The sequence below is a fragment of the Mizuhopecten yessoensis genome, unplaced genomic scaffold, assembly GCF_002113885.1.
Source record: "Mizuhopecten yessoensis strain PY_sf001 unplaced genomic scaffold, ASM211388v2 scaffold10871, whole genome shotgun sequence".
NCBI lineage: Eukaryota > Metazoa > Mollusca > Bivalvia > Pectinida > Pectinidae > Mizuhopecten > Mizuhopecten yessoensis.
This window is the reverse complement of record NW_018408763.1, coordinates 97434-118448: the sequence shown is the minus strand read 5'-3', so window position 1 is coordinate 118448 and position 21015 is coordinate 97434. Positions and strand designations below refer to the sequence as shown.

Sequence of the window (21015 nt, the reverse complement as noted above, 5' to 3'; positions counted from 1 at the left end):
TTCTTTACAATGTGATTTCGATCAAATCGTTTTTTCATTGTCAAGCTCAGATCATTTCTTATTCGAGCTATCATGGTATTATCTCCATCTCCTTCAAGACCCTCTACTGGTGTTCCCTGTTCTGACAGCCGTTTTACATCCAGTACACCACCAGCACTTTCCATCAATCGAGCATGTGCGGAATGAGAATGAACACAGCTTTGTGCCAGGCTAACAGGTCGGCCACGTCTATTGCTCTTCCACCATTTACATACACCACATGTTCTGTGACTTACTTCTGATAAATTTATCCATATAAATACATTTGAATGCCCCCGTCATAAAATGGGGGGGGGGGGGGCATATAGTGTTGTCCATGTCCCTCCCGTCCCATACCTGAGCGAGGGGGGCATTTATGTCGTATAGACATTTTCTAATTTTTATATACATGTTTATCAGTGTATTTGCATGGACAATGAAATACATTATTACATACCTTTGATATAATAATCATCAATATACAATTACCACAAGATCCCTATAGTAGTAAAGTATAACACAAATGACAGATAAATTGTGACAACAATATTTCACTTCCAGTCAGGAATTAATTCACCAACAATTTGAGACCACCTCAATCTAAGTTTAAGAAAACAAATGAAATGGACTTTCTTTTCTATGAAATGGTATACCTACATGTAAGACTATCAAATTCGCTCTTATGCCAAGCTGTGTCCACAGCACAAGACATTCCTGTTCTGGAAGTGCATGGGTATTTTGATGAAAGCCTTATTCCTTTTTTTGTGCTGGGTTGGTTGGGTACTGTTCATTGCATGAACCCTGTTATGATGGTGTGGAGCCTCCTGAACCTTGTTAGGACGTGTGGAGCCTCCTGAATCTGATTGACTGGTGGTGTAAACATGCTGGAATAAAATACAAATTATGAGTAACTTAATAAAGATGATATTATGAATAGAATAACTAGGCCAAATATTTATATACAATGTATATATATATATTTATCTACAGTAAACCTTGTTTTTTTTGTCCATTTCAAGGATATAAATCTTTAGATATTTTGAAAAAGATGTTTTCATCTATATACCTACTCTTAATTATTCAGGTATGTACACAGGTATCAAACTTTATTTGGTTGATCCTATATATGTTCACTACAATATATGTAGATATAGAGGATCTCAAATAAATTACCAATTACATAGGATTTTTTAAACCAGTAAAAATAACATACAAAACTATCTTTATGGAATTTTTGATAAATAAACCTTTATCCCTAAAAAGCTATACCACACCTTGAACTTGATACTGGACCAGTGAGTGGTATGGAATCAATCCCATTGTCTGGTTCAGCAATACAACACCTTGAACTTGATACTGGACCAGTGAGTGGTATGGAGTCAATCACATTGTCTGGTTCAGCTATACCACACCTTGAACTTGATACTGGACCAGTGAGTGGTATGGAGTCAATCACATTGTCTGGTTCAGCTATACCACACCTTGAACTTGAAACTGGACCAGTGAGTGGTATGGATCGAGTCCATCACATTGTCTGGTTCAGCTATACCACACCTTGAAATTGAAACTGGACCAGTGAGTGGAATCAAGTCAATCAGATTGTCTGGTTCAGCTATACCACCCCTTGAACTTGATACTGGACCAGTGAGTGGAATCAAGTCAATCAGATTGTCTGGTTCAGCTATACCACACCTTGAACTTGATACGCGACCTGTGAGTGGTATGGAGTCCATCACATTGTCTGGTTCATTATTGTCAGATATATCACTGTCGTCCCTGGACACTGGCTCTGTGGACAGCAGCAAACTGCAATATGTAAGCTTGATAATGACATATTTGTATTACCTGGTATATAATAAAAAAAATTGTATTCAGATTTAACCATAAAAACCACAAAACCTAGATTTCATGGACATGCACATCATCAGCTGGGTTCTGCAATTCCCAGCCAGTAGACAAACTTAAGTCAAAATACATATACTTAACAAAAGAAGAAACGCACAATTAAATTATGCAATCAATAGCCTATGATATTTTGGGAAATTTGTACAAAATTTTATATCAATATGAAGGGACAAGTCTACTCTTTACAATACTGTAGAAGAAAAGTCTGTGTGACATCACTCGTGTCATCAGTAGTTACTCACAGATGCTCAATGGGAGACATGTCAGGGTTATATGGGGGCCATTCCAGAGGCTGAACGTTGTTTGCCGTGAGAAAATTACGACAGATTCTGGCAACATGCGGTCAAGCATTGTCTTGCTGGAAAATTAGGTTATGACGTCTGAGAAGTGGAAGGACATGTGGTTGGAGGATCTNCCCCAAACCATTTCAGAAGCCCCACCGAATCTATCGCGTTCAACCACGCATGTGTCGGCGAAACGCTCACCGCGTCTGCGATATACCCTTTTTCTTCCGTCTGAGCGATACAGACAGAATCTAGACTCGCCGGTGAACATCACACGCCTCCATCGACGCATCCCAAACCTATTCGGGCCATGTCTGCGCATCCAGTCAAGACGCACTTGCCGCCTCCGTGGTGTCAGAGGTGGCCCGACATAAGGTCGGTGCGCAATGATTCTCTCGGCACGCAAGCGGTTCCTGGCAGTTTGAGGACTAATGGGTCTGCCATGAGTACCTAAGGTATGCGACGCAGTCTCTACAGCAGTCTTGAATCTGTTGCGCAAGTGCGACACTCGAATCGCCCTGTCTTGTTGTGCGGTCGTTACACGCGGACGACCGCTCCTGGGACGATCGGAAACTAACCCAGTAGCACAGAAACGTGTACAGAGATGGTTAATTGTACACGGGCCAACACCAAACTGCCGTGCGACAGCAGTTTAGCTATGACCATCCATCAACATCGCAATTGCTCTACCCCTCTGAATTTGCGTTAAGCGTGGCATCTCAGTCAATGGCGAAATCAAATGCCAAAGTGGAAAATGACTGTGGCTGAACTTAGAGTATCTGTTGAGATTATTTGTTTGAAAAACTCCGGCTTGGCTTGATCACGCCGCTTGATTAGGACTAAAGAAGCTCACAAAGTCACACAATGACATCGTCACGCTTGGCTATTTTTAGGGTAGATTGTTGAGAAGGGAGATCGTTCTTGATGTAATACCTGACCAAATATTCCATTATTTCCTTACAGCTAAGGTGTACTGCAGGGGGGGGGGGGGGAACTTTGTGCGTTTCTTTTTTTGTTTAGTAGACTAATGATCACATAATATTATTAAACTGTTGCATGACGTTGACACTATATAACCCTACCAATTACAGATGACATTCAATCGACTGCAAATGTCATGGCCCACATACTGACGTCATCATTATTATCATGACGTCATAACTGTACCATTGAACACTGCAGACTTTTCCATGGAAGTGGCTGTTCTATTCATTGAACTATCACACACGATGCATACACTTATCTGAACTAAAGGCCACATATGATAGCCTGCATTATGGTGTTTGCCTGCAAAGCTATGTCATTTATATCAATCATTAATGCCATATCAACACAGGTCAATGCTTAAATATTTCAAATGGAGCAATTAACACGAGCATACATAATACAGTTAGGATGGTTTAACTAAATGTTTAAATATTATCAAACTGTTATATATAGCACAGGTCAATGCTTAATTATTTCAAATGGAGCCTACATAATAATACATTTAAATATTAAATAATAAATTATAAGTACCGTACCGATGGTGATGCATCTGGCAATGGCGTTACACCAAGATCACAAATACTCTCACCCATGCTTTTCTGAGCTTCCAGAGAATCCTGCTTTGCAATATCTCTGGAAATTAAATATAACAGGATTGCGTTACAGATACAGAAAATTATTAATTTATAATATTATCAAAACGTAAATATTAACACATGTACAAATCTGCATATGAAATGATATACATCAGGCAAGTTCATTGAATTTATTACCTTTACTAACATTTCTTGTAAATGTATTAAGAAATCAATAAGAATCATATACAATTTCAGTCAACTGCAAACTTATTTTTTCACATGTATCAATTAAATGTTACATTAGTATGTACAATCAAATTAATCTAATTCCGTGATGAAACTAATAAATCATCAATCATTGCAAATAGTGTAAAATATACTTACAAACATGTCCCAAGCTTAAGCTTTGTGTGGACTTGATGTGGTGCGTTTTACCGTAAGGGGCTTTGTTTACCGCACCGCAATCCGGATTTTGGCAATTATCATACAAGTATCCACTCAATCCTTTCCTCAATTCTCCAACAATATTTAGAGATGTTAAAGGAATTGGCCCTAATTGGCACGATTGACATGAACTTAAATTGGACAGTAAAACGTCAAATTCAACAATCCTCCGGCCATCTTTCCACCCAGAAAGTTCTGCATGCTTACCTAGCTTTATATTGTTAAACAAATGACAGTCGTCATTTTCACAACTTCCCTCTCCTTTGCAGAAATGTCCACCGCTGTATTTATGATCTATAAGTACTTGCCATTTCTTGACAGGGCGTATTTTTGACGCGAGCCTCTTGAAGCGGCCGCTCAAATCACAAACAGCCGCCATTTGTTTACATTCGTTTCCTCAACGGGCGGTAACTCATGTCGAAATAACGTCGCGATTAGGGGAATTCCCAGATAACGAAATTTCCCGATGTCGTCCGATGTTTGCCGATAGTCATTTCTGTTGTGGTGGCGGGAGTTTTCGACTCCTGAATCCCTCTCTCCAACTACGGATTTATCTCTAGCCCATCTCTACTCGCCAAATGTTTGAGGAACAATACTTCATTTTAGACTGTGACGAGGTGGTAGGTTTTGGTTTAGTTTACGCTTTAAGTTAACTACAGAACTTGCTGAAGACTTTTTCAAGATGTCCCATGTGGTCATCAAATCCTTTAGTTGCCAATAGTAGATTTGTGTTTTGCTGTCGGAGAACTAAGTAAATCTGCTAGGAGAAACACTTACAACGTTATTTGTAAAATATCCACATGCCGGTGAAATCATGTCCTATAATAATAATAATAATATTCAACATTTGATATAGCGCCCTATCTAGCTAACATAAGCCACTCTAAAGCGCTTTACAGTACATAGATATACAATTAATACAATTAGCATATACATTAATTAATTCAATTTTGAGGAATTCGCAGGAGCTGCCTTATCAGGCGCTAACTACTAGTCCTATGCCACCTGGCTAATATCTCCCTATGTGTGTGTATGCCTGCGTGTGTGCTGGAGATGTATTGTGTTCTTTTTTGTAGTGGGACCGTGCTTCCAACGGCATCTTTTTTATAGTGCCACCTCACTTGAATGCTACAGAACAGATACCGCAACATCCACCACAGACCATTGTATACTCCACCTGGGTTGTTGGAGTTGTGTGGGCAGGAGAAAAACACTTTCTCTGATATTCCATGCGTACGACGACTTCGAGGATCGAACGGGGGCCGGCCGTCTGCGTGGAAGGCCGAAGTGTTAACCACTCGACCAATCCGCCTATAATCCGCCCTATGAAGCTATATAAAATGTGTATAGTTATATGTAAATAATACCGAGATGTTTCTTTCATACTACACGAGACTTGTAGATATTTGCTTGCTGTCTTAGAGGTGATGTGGGATGGTACGGTTGTTATATAAAACGTTTGTAGAAAAATACGTTTATTTCATGGATTATATCTTGTAACGAGAACAGAATCGTTATGGTCCGAAAGTTTGAAAAATTTGAGGGATTCTAGGTATTTTTAAAATAAAATGGGCCGAATACCATATACGGTGTTTAAACTTGGCCTTTTAACCATGTGACACGATTTTAAACCAGTTACAATAAAGAAGGTTTGATCACAGATTCCATGCTTGAGCACGAGAACGGTTTCATGAATACGGGCCCTGACGAGTGAAAACTGAACGTAACACCACCACGGTGATTGTACCTTTAGAATTTGGTATTAGATAGAGTTTGGTATTAGATAGAGTTTGGTATTAGATAGAATTTGCCAACAATGAATTACCCTGAATCCTACATCTGTTTCCTCCTTCTAGCACTCATCAGTGATGCTAGGCGCCGAAACGTTGGAAATCAAAATTGTCTAACTGTCTACTGTTGAAACAGAGGGGCAGACCCGTAAAACCCCTTAATGACGAATTCAAAACTTTAGAGGGATACTTGTAAATTTCAAAGTAAACAATACATGTATGTTAAGTGTGTATACTATGAACCATGCCACTGCGCAAAGGAGATAACTGTGGCCATCAAGGTTAAAGTAATCCTCGGGGACTAATAGAATCTTGCCCTACCTTGAGGGTGTGATAGAGAAATCTCCAACCCGAGGGGTTATGTTTTTTGGTTGTCTAACCCGAGGCTCTGCTCAGGTGACCTAAAAATGTAAATGTACATTTTCAATCTCTGGAGCTTTTTGCATACACCACATTTCACTTGCATAAACAAGAGGCCCAATGGGCCTGCATCGCTCACCTGTTATTAATCTCACACTAGTAATTTTTAACGTGGACTAAAATACAGCTACAGGCAGAATATCAGTGTTTGATTCATAAAACCAATTAAAAGATTTAAACATATGACGCCTGTGACCTTAAATGTCGAACAAGGACATTAGGTTGAAAGTGGGTCAAGGTCATTCATTTGAACAAACTAGGTAGACCTTCATCCCAGCATGCTACAGGCCCAATATCAGTACCATGGGCCTTTTGGTTATTGAGAAGTGATTTGAAGATTTTACGACATTTGACCCCTGTGACCTTGAAAGTGGGTCAAGGTAATTCATTTGAACAAACTAGGTAGCCCTTCATCCCAGTATGCTACAGGCCCAATATCAGTACCCTTGGCCTTTTGGTTATTGAGAATAAGTTGTATGAAGATTTTAAGACATTTGACCACTGTCACCTTGAGAGTTGGTCATGGTCATTCATTTGAACAAACTTGGTAGCCCTTCATCCAAGCATGCTACAGGCCCAATTTCAATACACTGGGCCTTTTGGTTTTTGAGAAGAAGTCGTTTGAAGATTTAACATATTTGACCCCTGTGAACTTGAAAGTAAGTCAAGGTAATACATGTGAACAAACTTGGTAGCCCTTCATCCCAGCATGATCCAGGCCCAATATCAGTACACTGTGCCTTTTGGTTAATGAGAAGAAGTTGTTTGAAGATTTTAAGGCAGTCGACCCCTGTGACCTTGAAAGTGGGTCAAGGTAATTTATTTGAATAAACTTGTTACCCTTCATCCCAGCATGCTACAGGCCCAATACCAGTACCCTGGGCATTCTGGTTATCCAGAAGAAGTCGTTTGAATATTTTACGACATTTGACCCCTGTGACCTTGAAAGTGGGTCAAGAGCATTCATTTTAACAAACATGGTAGCCCTTCATCCCAGCATGCTACTGGCCAAATATCATCAGCCTGGGCCTCTTGGTTATTCAGAAGAAGTTGTTTAAAGTAAAATATTGACGACGGACGGACGCCACACCACGGCATAAGCTCACTTGGCCCTTCGGGCCAGGTGAGCTAAAAAGGATACTGCTTACATATGTATCGAAAAGGTGTAGCATAGTTTTTACATTTAAGTTTAATGATGAACACTTTGAAAATGCAAACATAGCTTTTCGTCCTTGGATAGCTAATTATTTTTGGAAATAAGTGAATTTATTATTGTAATTTAGAATAACACCTAGGTAAGGAAATTGATTCACCCATTCGACTTTACTTTCTTTATAATACCATTTTTCATCATTATGTAATCTTCCACCTTTCTAAAAACTACAATTTTTGATTTTTTCCGTATTTACAGGTAAACTCCATTTTGTGGAGTATTCAAAAAGGCTATCAAGAAGGGTCTGCAGGCCCTGTACAGATTCCGAAAAAATAACCAAATCATCTGCGTACATTTACAGAAACAAACTTACCGAAGTCGTAATATGTTGCACCGTTTATAAACGTGTGTCTCCAAACAATGCACCGTCGCACTTCCGAAGCTTTTTTTTTTTTTTTTTCAGATTGCTTACATTTCTGTTTTGTAAAATAATAAAACAATTGTAGCCTTTAACTTCGGTCAATACCTGGATTTATCGACCCGAGAAAAGATATATTGACCTCGGACTGCGTCCTCGTTTAATATATCTTTTCTCGGGTCGATAAATCCAGGTATCGACCTCAGCCAAAGTCTATAATTGAATATTATCGTATACGTATACTATATAGTATGCGAGGAGAACCAGCAGGAGAGAACTGATATAGGAGTAGCCCGTTGTTCGATCCTATTCTTATACCATCATAATTAAAATGTGTTGAAATGAGAACTTCAAAAAATACAATGGTCAAGTGAATTTACTTCAATACATGTATAAGGTATATTTTCAAATTTGAGATAAAGTAAATAATAAATATGTCAATATTGGACAGTTAATTTCTTAATCATCATATTATTATAATGCATACATACTCAAATTTCTTTCATTTTGTTGCAGATTTGGAGAATTGCGATACTGTTATTGCAGATACACATGGCAACTCCTACATAAAAAAGACATCAGCATACCCCGGAAAATCTTATGATGGCAGTATCTGCTCTGTACATAGAGGACATGTAAAAAAGACAGAATCTAGGACATCAAAATTCAAGGACAACTTTCCTACACAAAGAAGAGTTTCAAAAGAATCTGTCTGCCCTGAAACGCAACACGGCCAATTTAAGGACGTGCCTCCATGTGTATAATGTATAGGTGTGTGAAAAATAAAACCTTGTGCGTCTTTAATAAGAAACAATAAAGATGAAATACTCAAAATATAACCAACAACAGTGTTTTACATAGTTTTTAAAAGATCAGCGTTGCTAGGCTGTGATTCGAACCATGGACTGTAGACCATAATGGACTCATCCATATCAATGCATGATGTTACATAGGGATGAGAAAGGGTTAAGGGGAGGTAACTGTATATAGGTAAAAACACCATTCATTGGGACAGGGATACTTAAACCAAGTACAGTATATATTCATCAAATATGTGGGGTGGGGGGGTGGGGGGTAAGTTGCGAAACTGTTTTGCGATTAAAAGTATCTTTCTAAGTTATTAAAACAAAATATTTCCATTTACACTGTTAACTGATTGGTGTAATTTATTATATAGAATTTATACAGATAGCAACGGTTGAATTCCTCACATAATTTCAAATACATGAATGTATTTGACATTAACAAAACTCTTGTTTAAAAACACACAACGTTTTCAATAGCTTTTTTTATACATTCATAATATTAATATTTCAATATAAATTTGATTAGAAATATTTTCAATGTAGAGCTATATACTGTAATTCATTTTTGGACGATGATTCATTATTTTGCATAAAAATCGCAAAAGTTTTCACACACTTGGGTATAAAATTGTTCCTTTTACAGTGACCAGTCCATTTTGTCTCGTTTGTTCATTAATAGTGCTGCATCAGCCATTGAGAAACACTTACAGTTCTCAAATTTCTTATATGACAAAGGTGAAGGATGAGCAGTTTTGATTATGGAGTGTTTTGTTTCGTCAATTAAACTCTCCTTTTTATGTGCAAAGTTGCCCATGAGAATAAAGACGACACCAGAGCAATTCTCACTTATAATTTGGATGACTCTGTTTGTAAATTTCTGCCAGCCATACTTGGCATGAGAGTTCGACTGGTGGGCTCTGAAAATACAGAGAAAAGAAAAACCATGGTTTATAATAGGTAATTCTGGATAAGTTAAAAAAATATAATTTACTTTTTTAATAAATTCTTCTGAACTATTATCGTAGGATTAATATTTTTTTTCCATTTTGCTTACATTTATGTTATAAAATAATATGATATAAAGTAAGGAAAAACTCAATTTGAGCCCATGTTGAGAGAAAATGAGGCCTAAATAACGTAATTATAACTGAACCTTGAATACTTATATTATGAAATTAAGTAATACAGAGGTCATTTTTTGTTTTGATTTTCATTGACAATTACAATTCAGCATATCCACCAGTGTTCCTACAAACACGTTCTGAAATATATCTGTACAATATGTATTGCTTTACCTAACATGGTGTCATCATCATTATTATTATTATCAATGATCAGCTATGTGTGTGACTCGAGACCTCTTGTTTACCGAAAAAGCTATTCTCCTTGTCAAGTTGGTAGGAAGTAGAAACTATTACTAAAATTCTGAGCAATAATGTTCAATCTCCTGGCTTCATCCACCTTGCCACATCCCTGCAGTTCGGAGATTGAGGAAATGCATACACCTGCTGTTACCCACTGCATACTGTAGGAGCCACTTAATCTGCAGATTGTGAGGATTTGCTACCTGTCCTTTACGTTTGGGACACAAAATGACCAAAATAAACTGGTGTATCAATTGCAACCTATTTGATCTCTATATTTTCTCTCTGTTTCCTAACAACCTTAATAGTCCTTGCACCCTTTTTGGCAATATCTCCCTTTCGGCTTTAGCATAGAATGTTCCCCAATGTAGGCAATAGGTTCTATTTGCAGGCTGGGACATACCAGCATCCTTTGGTAGTTTAAACTGTATTCCCTGCTCAACATTAAGCATTTGGCAATGGCAACAACTTTATAACCTGTTGCCAGTATAATGTTACCAGGTAGATAACGTCCACGCATAATGCTATATCATTCACCTTTGAAGGAGGTATTGTCAATGTATGTTGCATGTTCTTACTTACGCGGTTGTAAGTGTAGCATTGAGTAGAAACACTCCCCTCTTCGCCCAAGCTTCCAAATTACCATGAGAAGGGGTTGTGAAGTTCTTGATTTTGTCATCATTGGTTATCTCTTTATATATGTTTTTCAATGAACGTGGTGGTTTCACTCCCGGGGGTACAGAAAATGCCATTCCCATGGCCTGAAAAAATAACATGCAAAGAAACATTCGCAACGCAAAAAACATTAATAGAGTTTGCTCAAACGAATTTCCGTGTGGAAAAAATGAACACAAGACAAAACAATTGGTGACTGGACAGAATTCGGTATTAGATACAGCATGCCAAAAGTGATTAGTAGTGCTCTATGACGAATATGAAATGAAAGATAAATAAGAGGCCCAATGGGCCTGAATCGCTCAACTGGTGATAATCTCACACTTGTAATCTTAAAAGTGGACTAAAATACAGCTTCAGTTGTACAGATTGTATTGTCTTCCAACCCAGCATACTTCTGGTAAATTAGCATTCACCCTGGACCTTTTGGTCATACAGAACAAGTCATTTAAAGTTTTAAACATTATTGACCACTGTGACCTTGCATATGGGCAAATGTCATTCATTTGAACAAACTTGGTAGTCCTTCATCCCAGCATGTTAATGGCCAACTATCATCCTAGGTTTTTGGGTTATTGAGAAGAAGTTGTTTAAAGGGTTTTAACATATTTGACTCCTGTGACATTAAATATATGTCAAGGTCATTCGTTTGAACAAACTTGGTAGCCCTTTATCCCAGCATGCTACTGGCCAAAATGCATCATCCTAGGCATCTTGGTTATTCAGAAGAAGTTGTTTAAAGGCTTTAAAAAAAATTGATCCATGTGACCTTGAATATAAGTCAAGGTCATTTATTTGAACAAACTTGGTAGCCCTTCATCCCAGCATGTTACTGGCCAAATATCATCACCCTAGGCCTTTTGGTTACTGAGAAGAAGTTGTTTAGAGTAAATAGTTGACGCCGGACGCCGGACGGACGCCGGACAGACGCCGGACGCTGCACCATGCCATATTAGCTCACTTTGACCTTCGGGCCAGGTGAGCTAAAAATTAAGAGTGAGCAACAAAAACAAAATAGCATATGCTCGGAGGCATTTGAACTCCAGCAAACTGTGCAGATTAAGGATACCAACACTAGACCTCATAGACACTTTGGGAAGAAACTGTGAAATCACATTTTTTGTCAGGTTTTTGATTGCATGGGTAATCTTCATACATGTATTCATAGGTCAATGAATAACTTGCAAATTTTATCATAGGTCAATGAATAACTTGCAAATTTTATATAAAGGAATTCTCCATTTGAGTGGTTACTCGTAATCCACAGATTCAAGTAACCACAAAATGGTGTTTTTAGGGAAACCACTAAATTTGGGACCGACAAAAATATGTGATTTTACAGTATGATCTATACCTATACATATAAAGAAAAAATAAGATTTAACGACCGACTCAAAAAACTAGTTGCTTTCACCATTCACAGGGCTCTTCATGTATACTATCCTTGATATCCAGGGGTTACGCTCACTTTCGCTCTGGAATATGTCATAGCAAAAATGAAGGCACGCGGCTAGCTAGCTATTCGATTGGTGTCAGGTAAAAAAAACTGACCAATCACAGTAGTCTGATACTTGTCCTTTGAAGATTACAAAGGCGCGACGTCCGACTTCAAAGCCTATAATTTTTTACCGTTACGCGACCGCAAGATTCTTTTGATGTACATCAAAGGACCAAACTAGTCTTCTCGTCTCATCCACAAGGTGCTGCACACTGAGCCTTCAATTTTGCTATGACATATTCCAGGGGTGTAGAGGAGAGCAAAAGTGGGCATAACCACTGGATATCAAGGATCGGGTAAACATATATATAGCTATGACATCATGAAATTGACTGTTCAATTTTCTGAGTATGGTTAATACTCCTATTGGCAAGATCAGTTTAAATGAGTGGCCATTTCCACAAACTTTAAAAGAAACACAGCTGATCAAAAATCAGATAAAACTCTTACTGATATTTCTAATAATGTCTTGAAAAGTACCGTTTAAAGTGTAATATCATCTTGGACAAGTCATTCAAATTGATAATTGTTGGAATGAATACTTCACTAATGACTATACACCTAAACAGATTCAACAAAAGTGGTGCACTCACAAATAATATCTTCTAATCAAGGATTTAATTAAAATTGTTTCATTCAAATTAAAGATTAGTTCAAAAGGACTTGTATCGAATTGGCTAAATAATGTTTATACTTCTATGAAATACTATTGGCAAGTACAAAAACATTACAGAAATAAATAAAAAAACAGTTATAAGGATACTAAAAACCATTGACCATGGTTCACATTTTCAAACAAACATTTCAAAAATGTACATTTATCTATGATTTGTAACATTCAAAATAAACATCTACATAAGCGATTGTAAAGTTTTACTTTCTACACAAACAATGTACGTACTAAATGTGTCGCAACTATTCAAGACCTACTGGTCCCTTTGTCAAGTCGGTCTTGAAATGTTGTGACACGTTCAATACTCATTGTTTGTGTAGAAAGTAAAACTTTGATATCGCATATTTCCAAACTGATGAATCTTATTGAACATCTACATAAGCATTACATGATTTAGCTTCAGTATAATTATTGTACATATTATCAAGCTTTGAAAATTGGCTGGTATAGTATCCGTACCTGTCCGTCGTTATGGTACGGATCCTGTCCCAGAATTACAACTTTCACCTGTAAGGCAATGAGTATCATTAGTGACCTTGAGAGAGCGATTATTGAAGTACTACCTTACTAATAACACGCTTGATGTATTGACATTTTTGTACCATAACAGATAGCAGTATGTACTTGTAATGCAGGCTTGAACAGAGTTGCGACTTGCGTGAAAGGATTTATATTGCAAACATTTTGAAAACTAGATATTTGTTACTTGAACAAAAACATCTCTCCCCTAATTTGCTAATTGAGAAACTGCTTCCTTCAATAATAAAATACATATTAAAATAAATGCAATTAAAAAAATATGACATGGAAAGTCGCAGTACCCTGAAGACAATTTTGGCTTTTGACATTGATGTCAAGGTCATAGGATTGTAATGACAGTGCACTGCACAATGTTGTGGGTGATGCATGTATACTGCAAGTCTCATAAAAATATTGTAAATCATTTAAAAATTAGAACTGTCTGCATAAATCTGATACTGATATCTATTAATGAGATGCATGTTCAGATGAAAACATTTGGTTCAAGCAGAGACACTTAACAAGAAAATCAACTAAATTTCCAGAATTCAAAAACAATGAAAAATTCTCAAAATTCAATACAAGAGGCCCAATGGGCCTGCATTGCTCACCTGGTATTAATCTCACACTAGTAATCTTGGACCAAAATACAGCTACAGACATATAAGTACCCTGGGCCGTTTGGTTATTGAGAAGAAGTCGTTTTTAAAGATTTTAACATATTTGACCCCTGTGACCTAGAAAGTGGGTCAGTGTCATTCATTTGAACAAACTTGGTAGAGCTTCATCCTAGCATGTTACTGGCCAAATATCATTATCCTGGGCCTTCTGGTTATTTAGAAGAAGTTGTTTCAAGATTTTAACATATTTTACCCCTGTGACCTTGGAAATGTGCAAAGGCCATTCATTTGAACAAACTTGGTAGCCCTTCAACCCAGTACACTACTGGCCAAATATCATCAGCCTGGGCCTCTTGGTTATACAGAAGAAGTTGTTTAAAGTAAAAAGTTGACGCCGGACGGAAGACGAACGACGGACGGACGAGGGACGCCGCTCGGGCCAAGTGACCTAAAATATTTGGGGAGGGGAATTTTCTTCCTGGTCGGTCAGGTTGAGGCAGACGATCTCTGTTATTCTTAGATTTGAGGTGATGTATAGATCTGGCTTCTCAACAGTTGCTTAAAGAATGATAAGCGTTCACCAGTGGTTAGGGACATTTTTAAAATTTAAATGTACAACAAAATAAAGAACATCTGACATCATTAAATTGCTATAACTTTGTTTAGACAGATCAGACAGATGTGTTTTGAGGATTTATTTTGCCTTGAAAGCACATGTTTCTTATTGGCATTTTTATTTTTCACCAACCACTGGTTATAAAGTAATTAAACAACCTTAAAGTAACTGGGTCTGGTTTATAACTTAATCGAACTTTCCTAAACTACTCCTGACCCTAACCTGAACAAGCATTTTGGGTAGCCCAGAAGCCAGGCTAGCAATGTTGTTTTTTTTACTTTCAAACTGAGATTTCAGGATTCATGGTCGAACGGATACTGTTACAAGTTTTGGAAAAAGGCATATCATATAATTAACTTAATACAATCTTTCATCTGTGTGTTCTGTCACCTACATACTTCCTTAACTCATTCACGCCTGAAATTTTATAATGAACTATTCCAACCTTTGAACTAGAGGAGTTCAAATGTGTCTTCAGGGGGGGTTGATTAAATATTAAGGGATGAAATAGCGCCTGAATTGACGACTGGTACAAATATTTATTACCTGAGGCAACACTAAGAATTAATCAAAGTATCCTCAACAGAAGGCAATACTGGATTCAGTGCATAACATAACTTTAAATATTCCCTTTTAAATAATGATGTATATAACAATAGTATGTTGTCATCTGGTAATCAGTTGACAGTAATCTGGTGATAACTTATGCTGTAGTAAAGGGAGACTACTCTAAGTTTCAGTGTATGGTAAGGAATGGGAACTATAACTTCACACTACAATTGTTCATATCCATTCAATATCCAAGATTGTATCATGTGTTGCACTATTTAGTACTTATCTTTGAGAGCTGATGATATCAATACTTCAATGTTGAAGGATAAAATAGAGCTTGATACACATTAATAAAATAAATCTCAGTTTAAACACTACCAGGGTTCTTTGACCTATGCTCCTGTCCATATTTGAATGAAAGGGACCACAATACATTCTGGGTTATATTGTACTCTCAGTTATGGTGTCCTCAACAGGAGGCAAAAATAGTTTCAGTACAACTTATGATAATGAAATAAACTTATAAAATAAGAAAACAATGTAATAGTATTATTGACATCACATGTGTGTATTAATTCAGTGAATCTTAGTACAGGTAAGGGGAGGCTACTTTTACACGACAAAACAGTTGCAAAAATTGCAAGGAGTGGGCATTTTCACAAAACTTTTCAGAAAGTTGTCCAATTGAATACAAGATTTTATCACAAGCTTTATTATTACATGTTAATGTATAACAAAGTGGGGATTATCTGGAATACTTTCCTTGAATTAGGAAAAAGTTTGGCATTTAATCAGGATGTTTTAAAATCTTATATCAATATCCATTGTTTCTTTTAAAATGATGAGGTATTTTAATTCTTATTCTTGAAATGATGAAGGTATCGGAATGCTTATTGTTATGATGAAGGTGTCTTAATGCTTATTGTTGAAATAGTGAAGGTATCTGAATGCTTATTGTTGAAATGATGGAGGTATATCATGGCTTATTGTTATAATGAAGGGATATTAATGATATATTGTGAAATGATGAAGGTATCTGAATGCTTATTGTTACAATGATGAAGGTATCTTAATGTCTATTGTTATGATGAAGGTGTCTTAATGGTTATTGCCGAAATGATGAAAGTATTTTAATGTTTATCTGATGTTCTTGATTGGCATACTTATAATCGGTGTTTTTCCACATACCTTGTCAAACGGCGTTACGTTAAATGCATGAAAGATGCGGTCCTTAGGTGGGAAAACCTGTGTTTTGTTCGCATAATCACCCGCAAGCTTTGACTCAATACCCTTAAAGTAGTCTTTGGTAAATTCCGTCTTGAGCTCACGTCTCCAGCTTTCTTCTGTGATGAAAGAGGACAGGTCTAAGCTACCTGCAGCAGCTCCATCAGAACCTAACAATGGAATAATGAAGTCACAAACTTACAAATTACAATCACATATTGGTGGGAATATTGTTTTTAACTAAGTTCAACCAATTCCAAAATGTGTTATATTTTCTTATTGATTAGGTATATAAAATTATTAACAGATATTTCTTATCACTTAATTATGTTTTCCTTTTTTATCGGGGTTAATGTACAGGCAAACATCCAGGGTCATATGAAGACAGGTGCATACTTCGGGGCAATGGGGGCAGCAAATCAATTTATCCAATGTCCACTTTGCAGAAGACATGTAAGAAAACCTGACTTTAGGGGGTGGGCACATCAATCACCTGTAGCGATACACTAGCCCGAGTTTCTCCTGGCCCTGACACCAGACTTAGACATTTTGACAGATAAATGTCTAATGTGGACATCTATCTGTCAAAATGTCTAAGTCTCGTGATAGGCCAGAGGAAACACGGGCTCAGCAATAAAATTGCAGTTAGGATACATCAGGGGTTATCCTAGATTTCCCCAGGACCGAGAAGATACCACCTCGATTCTACATCTTTTTAGAACTTAGTGGTATCAGTTTATACAATTTACATTTGATATATATAGACAGACACAGAAACAGGGCAAGCAATGACTTTGTTCAACGATGATAACAAGATTAGGAAGCTGTAATTTTAAAATTAAGGAAGTGATTGCTCATAGACCGTTCAGGTAAATCAAAGACTTTGAACCATTTGTTGATAAACAATGTAAATCGCATTAGTGTTTAATTTTGCTCTTATTTTGTTTATTCAGCAATTTTCATCTTTGGAGCTTATAAACTGCTCAACCGATGCTTCAGCTAAAAGATGTAGATTTGGTATCAGTTATTTAAGGTTCAACAAGCCCCCTAATAGATTTAATAGTCACCTAAATTTCAACACCCTGGCAAGTCATAATCAAAAACTCTTATCAAATATCGGAATATATACATGTAATTTAAATATTGAACGTGTACATGAGCTATTAAAAAGGTACATAACCTGCTGCAGGTTAACGAAGTCAAAATACAGCATTAAGTATGATGTAATGATAAAAGTTGCTCACCAGATTTATAACATGTCAGTCTCTCAAAAGACCCAACTGAATGTTACAAAATGACGTGCTATTTGAAGATGATTTATATACCTACAATGTTGGTCATGCAGGTCTTTATTTCTTTTTATTACATACTTACTAATAAATACGGGTTGTTTTGTATATGCGATACGACACAATTGCCCTTACCCATATCAGCCCTCGCCGTATCACACCCCAAAAGCCGTATCAGCCCCCGCCGTATCACACCCCAAAACCTGTATCAGCCCGCAAAACCCGTATCACACCCCTTTTGGATTTTTTTCGTTTTTCAATATTTCAAAAGAAAAATAGATCATAAGAAAGTAGCTTTTATTAGTAAGTATGTAATAAACAGAATAAAACCCTTGGGCTGATATTGCAGTCTCGGGTTGATACTAGGTGTGATATGGAAAAAGGCATGTATTATTCTCTATGTAACTATGTGTGGAGAGGTATACAGACCTCACAAGAAGATGATGGTTGATATGGGAAAGTACAATATTCATAGTAAAACGTCTGAATAACATATTTTACCGGTATATATACATGTGTAAAACCAAAGACCTTTGACCATAAACACCACTTAAGCTTCATATAAAATGTACTTCCTTAACATTCAATGTTGTTATAAAAGAGTTAGACTTGTTACAAACACTGTCTACCTTTCAGCTTCAATATTTATAAGGCCAAATAAAAATATATTTGTGTTTCCTGTTTCGGCTCCAAAAAAAAATGGGTAGGTAGGAAGGAAAAACATTTCATTTTTTTTTTTTCTGGTCAAGAAAATGTCCTGATTACCTCCAACAACCATGAATGTTGAAAATATGATATTGTTTTAATAAAGTATGAATGGCACTAAATATGTAATTTTTATTCATGTAAAATAAATACACACATATATTTTACCTACATAAATTTTAATGGAATAACTAACGTAATTTCAAGGTTATTGGTGTTTTCAATTTGTTCAAATTAATCTAACAACAAAATCAGTACATTAATTTATATTAACATTTTATTTACAACTCAATATTTCTCTCCACTTCAAACTCGTTCCAACTACAAACTGTAAAATTCCACAGATTTTAACTCTCCTCTATATCTCTAGACCTCTCATGTCAGTCTCCCTAACTCAACCTCCTTCCTCAAGACTCCTTAACTCAACTCCCCAACCGTACTCTCATCTCCTCCTTTGACTCTTGCTAATGAAGCTGAACTACCCTACTATCTGTCCTTAAGCAAAATCCTGGTTGATAACATTGAAATTGTTGATGCTGCTGAAATCCTGCTAAAATTTGACCCCTACAGGAATAGATTAAACTGGCCATAAATTCTGCTAAATTTGACCCGGCCGTGACAGCATCAGCTGGAGGAACAAACACTGACAGATTGGACACCCCCACCTAGACTACAGATGGTCACACTAATCTACAGATCCCAACCGATATCACTAAAGCACAATTAGCTAAGGCTACTTGGCTTCAAATATTGTATACATAAAATGCCTAGCAAATCATATGAACACTTTGAAGAATTAAACAGCTAACAGTGAAAAACCAATAAAATGTTTTAGAGTCAGCATGAAAAAATAGTGTCGATGGGGAGACCGGAAACACAGCTATATATTGATTTGCCCTAACATGTCTAGCGCATTCATATAATCACAGGATGTTATCAAATGGCACATCATCTAAATTTAATTCATCTATCAAACAAGGTTACTTAGCCTTTGTTTTCTGATTTATAATTTGCTAAAAAAGTATTACCAGGGTGTTTTAATATGATTTTAGTGGTTTCGCATGGCAACATCTATTTTTATTTTAGGTTGGAATTCCTCTCAACAGCTAGTAGAGAGAAACAAGAGACCCAATGGGCCTGAATCGCTCACCTGGTATTAATCTCACACATGTAATCTCAAAAGTGGACCAAAATACAACTACAGGCAGAATATCAGTGTTTGATTAATAAGGACCTATTAAAAGATTTAAACATAGGACGCCCGTGACCTTGAATCTAACAAGAACATTAGTTTGATCAGAGTTTATAGTCTTCCAACCCAGCATGCTTCTAGAAAAATATCATCACCTTCGATTTTTGGTTATACAGAACAAATCATTTAAAGATTTAAACATATATTGACCACTGTGACCGTGAATATGGGCGAAGGTTATTCATTTGAACAAACTTGTTAGCCCTTTATCCCAGCATGTTACTGGCCAAATATCATTATCTAAGGCCTCTTGGTTATTCAGAAGAAGTTGTTTAAAAGGTTTAAACATTATTGACCCCTGTGACCTTGAATATAAGTCAAGGTCATTTATTTGAACAAACTTGGTAGCCCTTAATTTCAGCATGTTACTGGCCTAATATCATCACCCTAGACCTCTTGGTTATTCAGAAGAAGTTGTTTAAATATTTTAGACAATTGACCCGTGTGACCTTGAATATAAGTCAAGGTCATTTAATTAAACAAACTTGGTAGCCCTTCACCCAGCATGTTCCTAGCCAAATATCATCACCCTAAGCCTCTTGGTTATTTAGGAGAAGTTATTGAAAGATTTTTAACATATTTGACCCCTGTGACCTTGAAAATAAATTAAGGTCATTCATTTGAACAAAGTTTGTACCCTTCAACCCAGCATGCTACTGGCCAAATATCATCACCCTATGCCTCTCAGTTATCCAGAAGAAGTTGTTAAAATATTTTAGACAATTGACCCGTGTGACCTTGAATATAAGTCAAGGTCATTCATTTGAACAAACTTTGTAGCCATTCATGCCAACATCCTTCTGGCCATATAACATCACCGTGGACATTTTGGTTATAGAGAAGAAGTCGTTTAAAGGTTTTTAAACAATTGAACCCTATGACCTTGAATATGGGCGTAGGTCATTCATTTGAATAAACTTGGAAGCCCTTCATCCCTGCATTCTACTGACCAAATATCATCACCCTGAAGCTTTTGGTTATTCAGAAGAAGTTTTTTTTAAATATTTCAACATATTTGACCCTTGTGACCATGAATATGTGCGAAGGTAATTCATTTTAACAAACTTGTTAGCCCTTTATCCCTGCATGCTACTGGCCAAATAACAAAACCATAGGCCTCTTCCTTATTTAGAAAAAGTTGTTTAAAAGTTTAAAAATATTTGACCTCCCTGTGACCTTGAATATAGGCGAAGGTCATTCATTTGAACAAACTTGGTAGTGCTTC

The 21015-nt window shown here is 36.7% G+C and overlaps 2 protein-coding genes across 3 annotated transcripts in view; both read right to left on the bottom strand.

Annotated features, from left to right (window-relative positions):
• Window positions 1–21015, bottom strand: part of LOC110463181 — a 494021-nt gene that overhangs the window by 450106 nt on the left and 22900 nt on the right. The gene's annotated exons all lie outside the window — the stretch shown is intronic.
• Window positions 8358–21015, bottom strand: part of LOC110463180 (uracil-DNA glycosylase-like) — a 34698-nt gene continuing 22040 nt past the window's right edge. For both annotated transcript variants that reach the window (XM_021517566.1, XM_021517565.1), the window contains exons 6-9: window positions 16509–16714; window positions 13473–13520; window positions 10750–10928; window positions 8358–9720 (exon numbers count right to left, since the gene is read on the bottom strand). In XM_021517566.1, coding sequence (XP_021373241.1) covers window positions 9441–9720; window positions 10750–10928; window positions 13473–13520; window positions 16509–16714 — 713 coding nt within the window. In that variant the 3' untranslated portion in view covers window positions 8358–9440. The remainder of the gene's footprint in view (window positions 9721–10749; window positions 10929–13472; window positions 13521–16508; window positions 16715–21015) is intronic.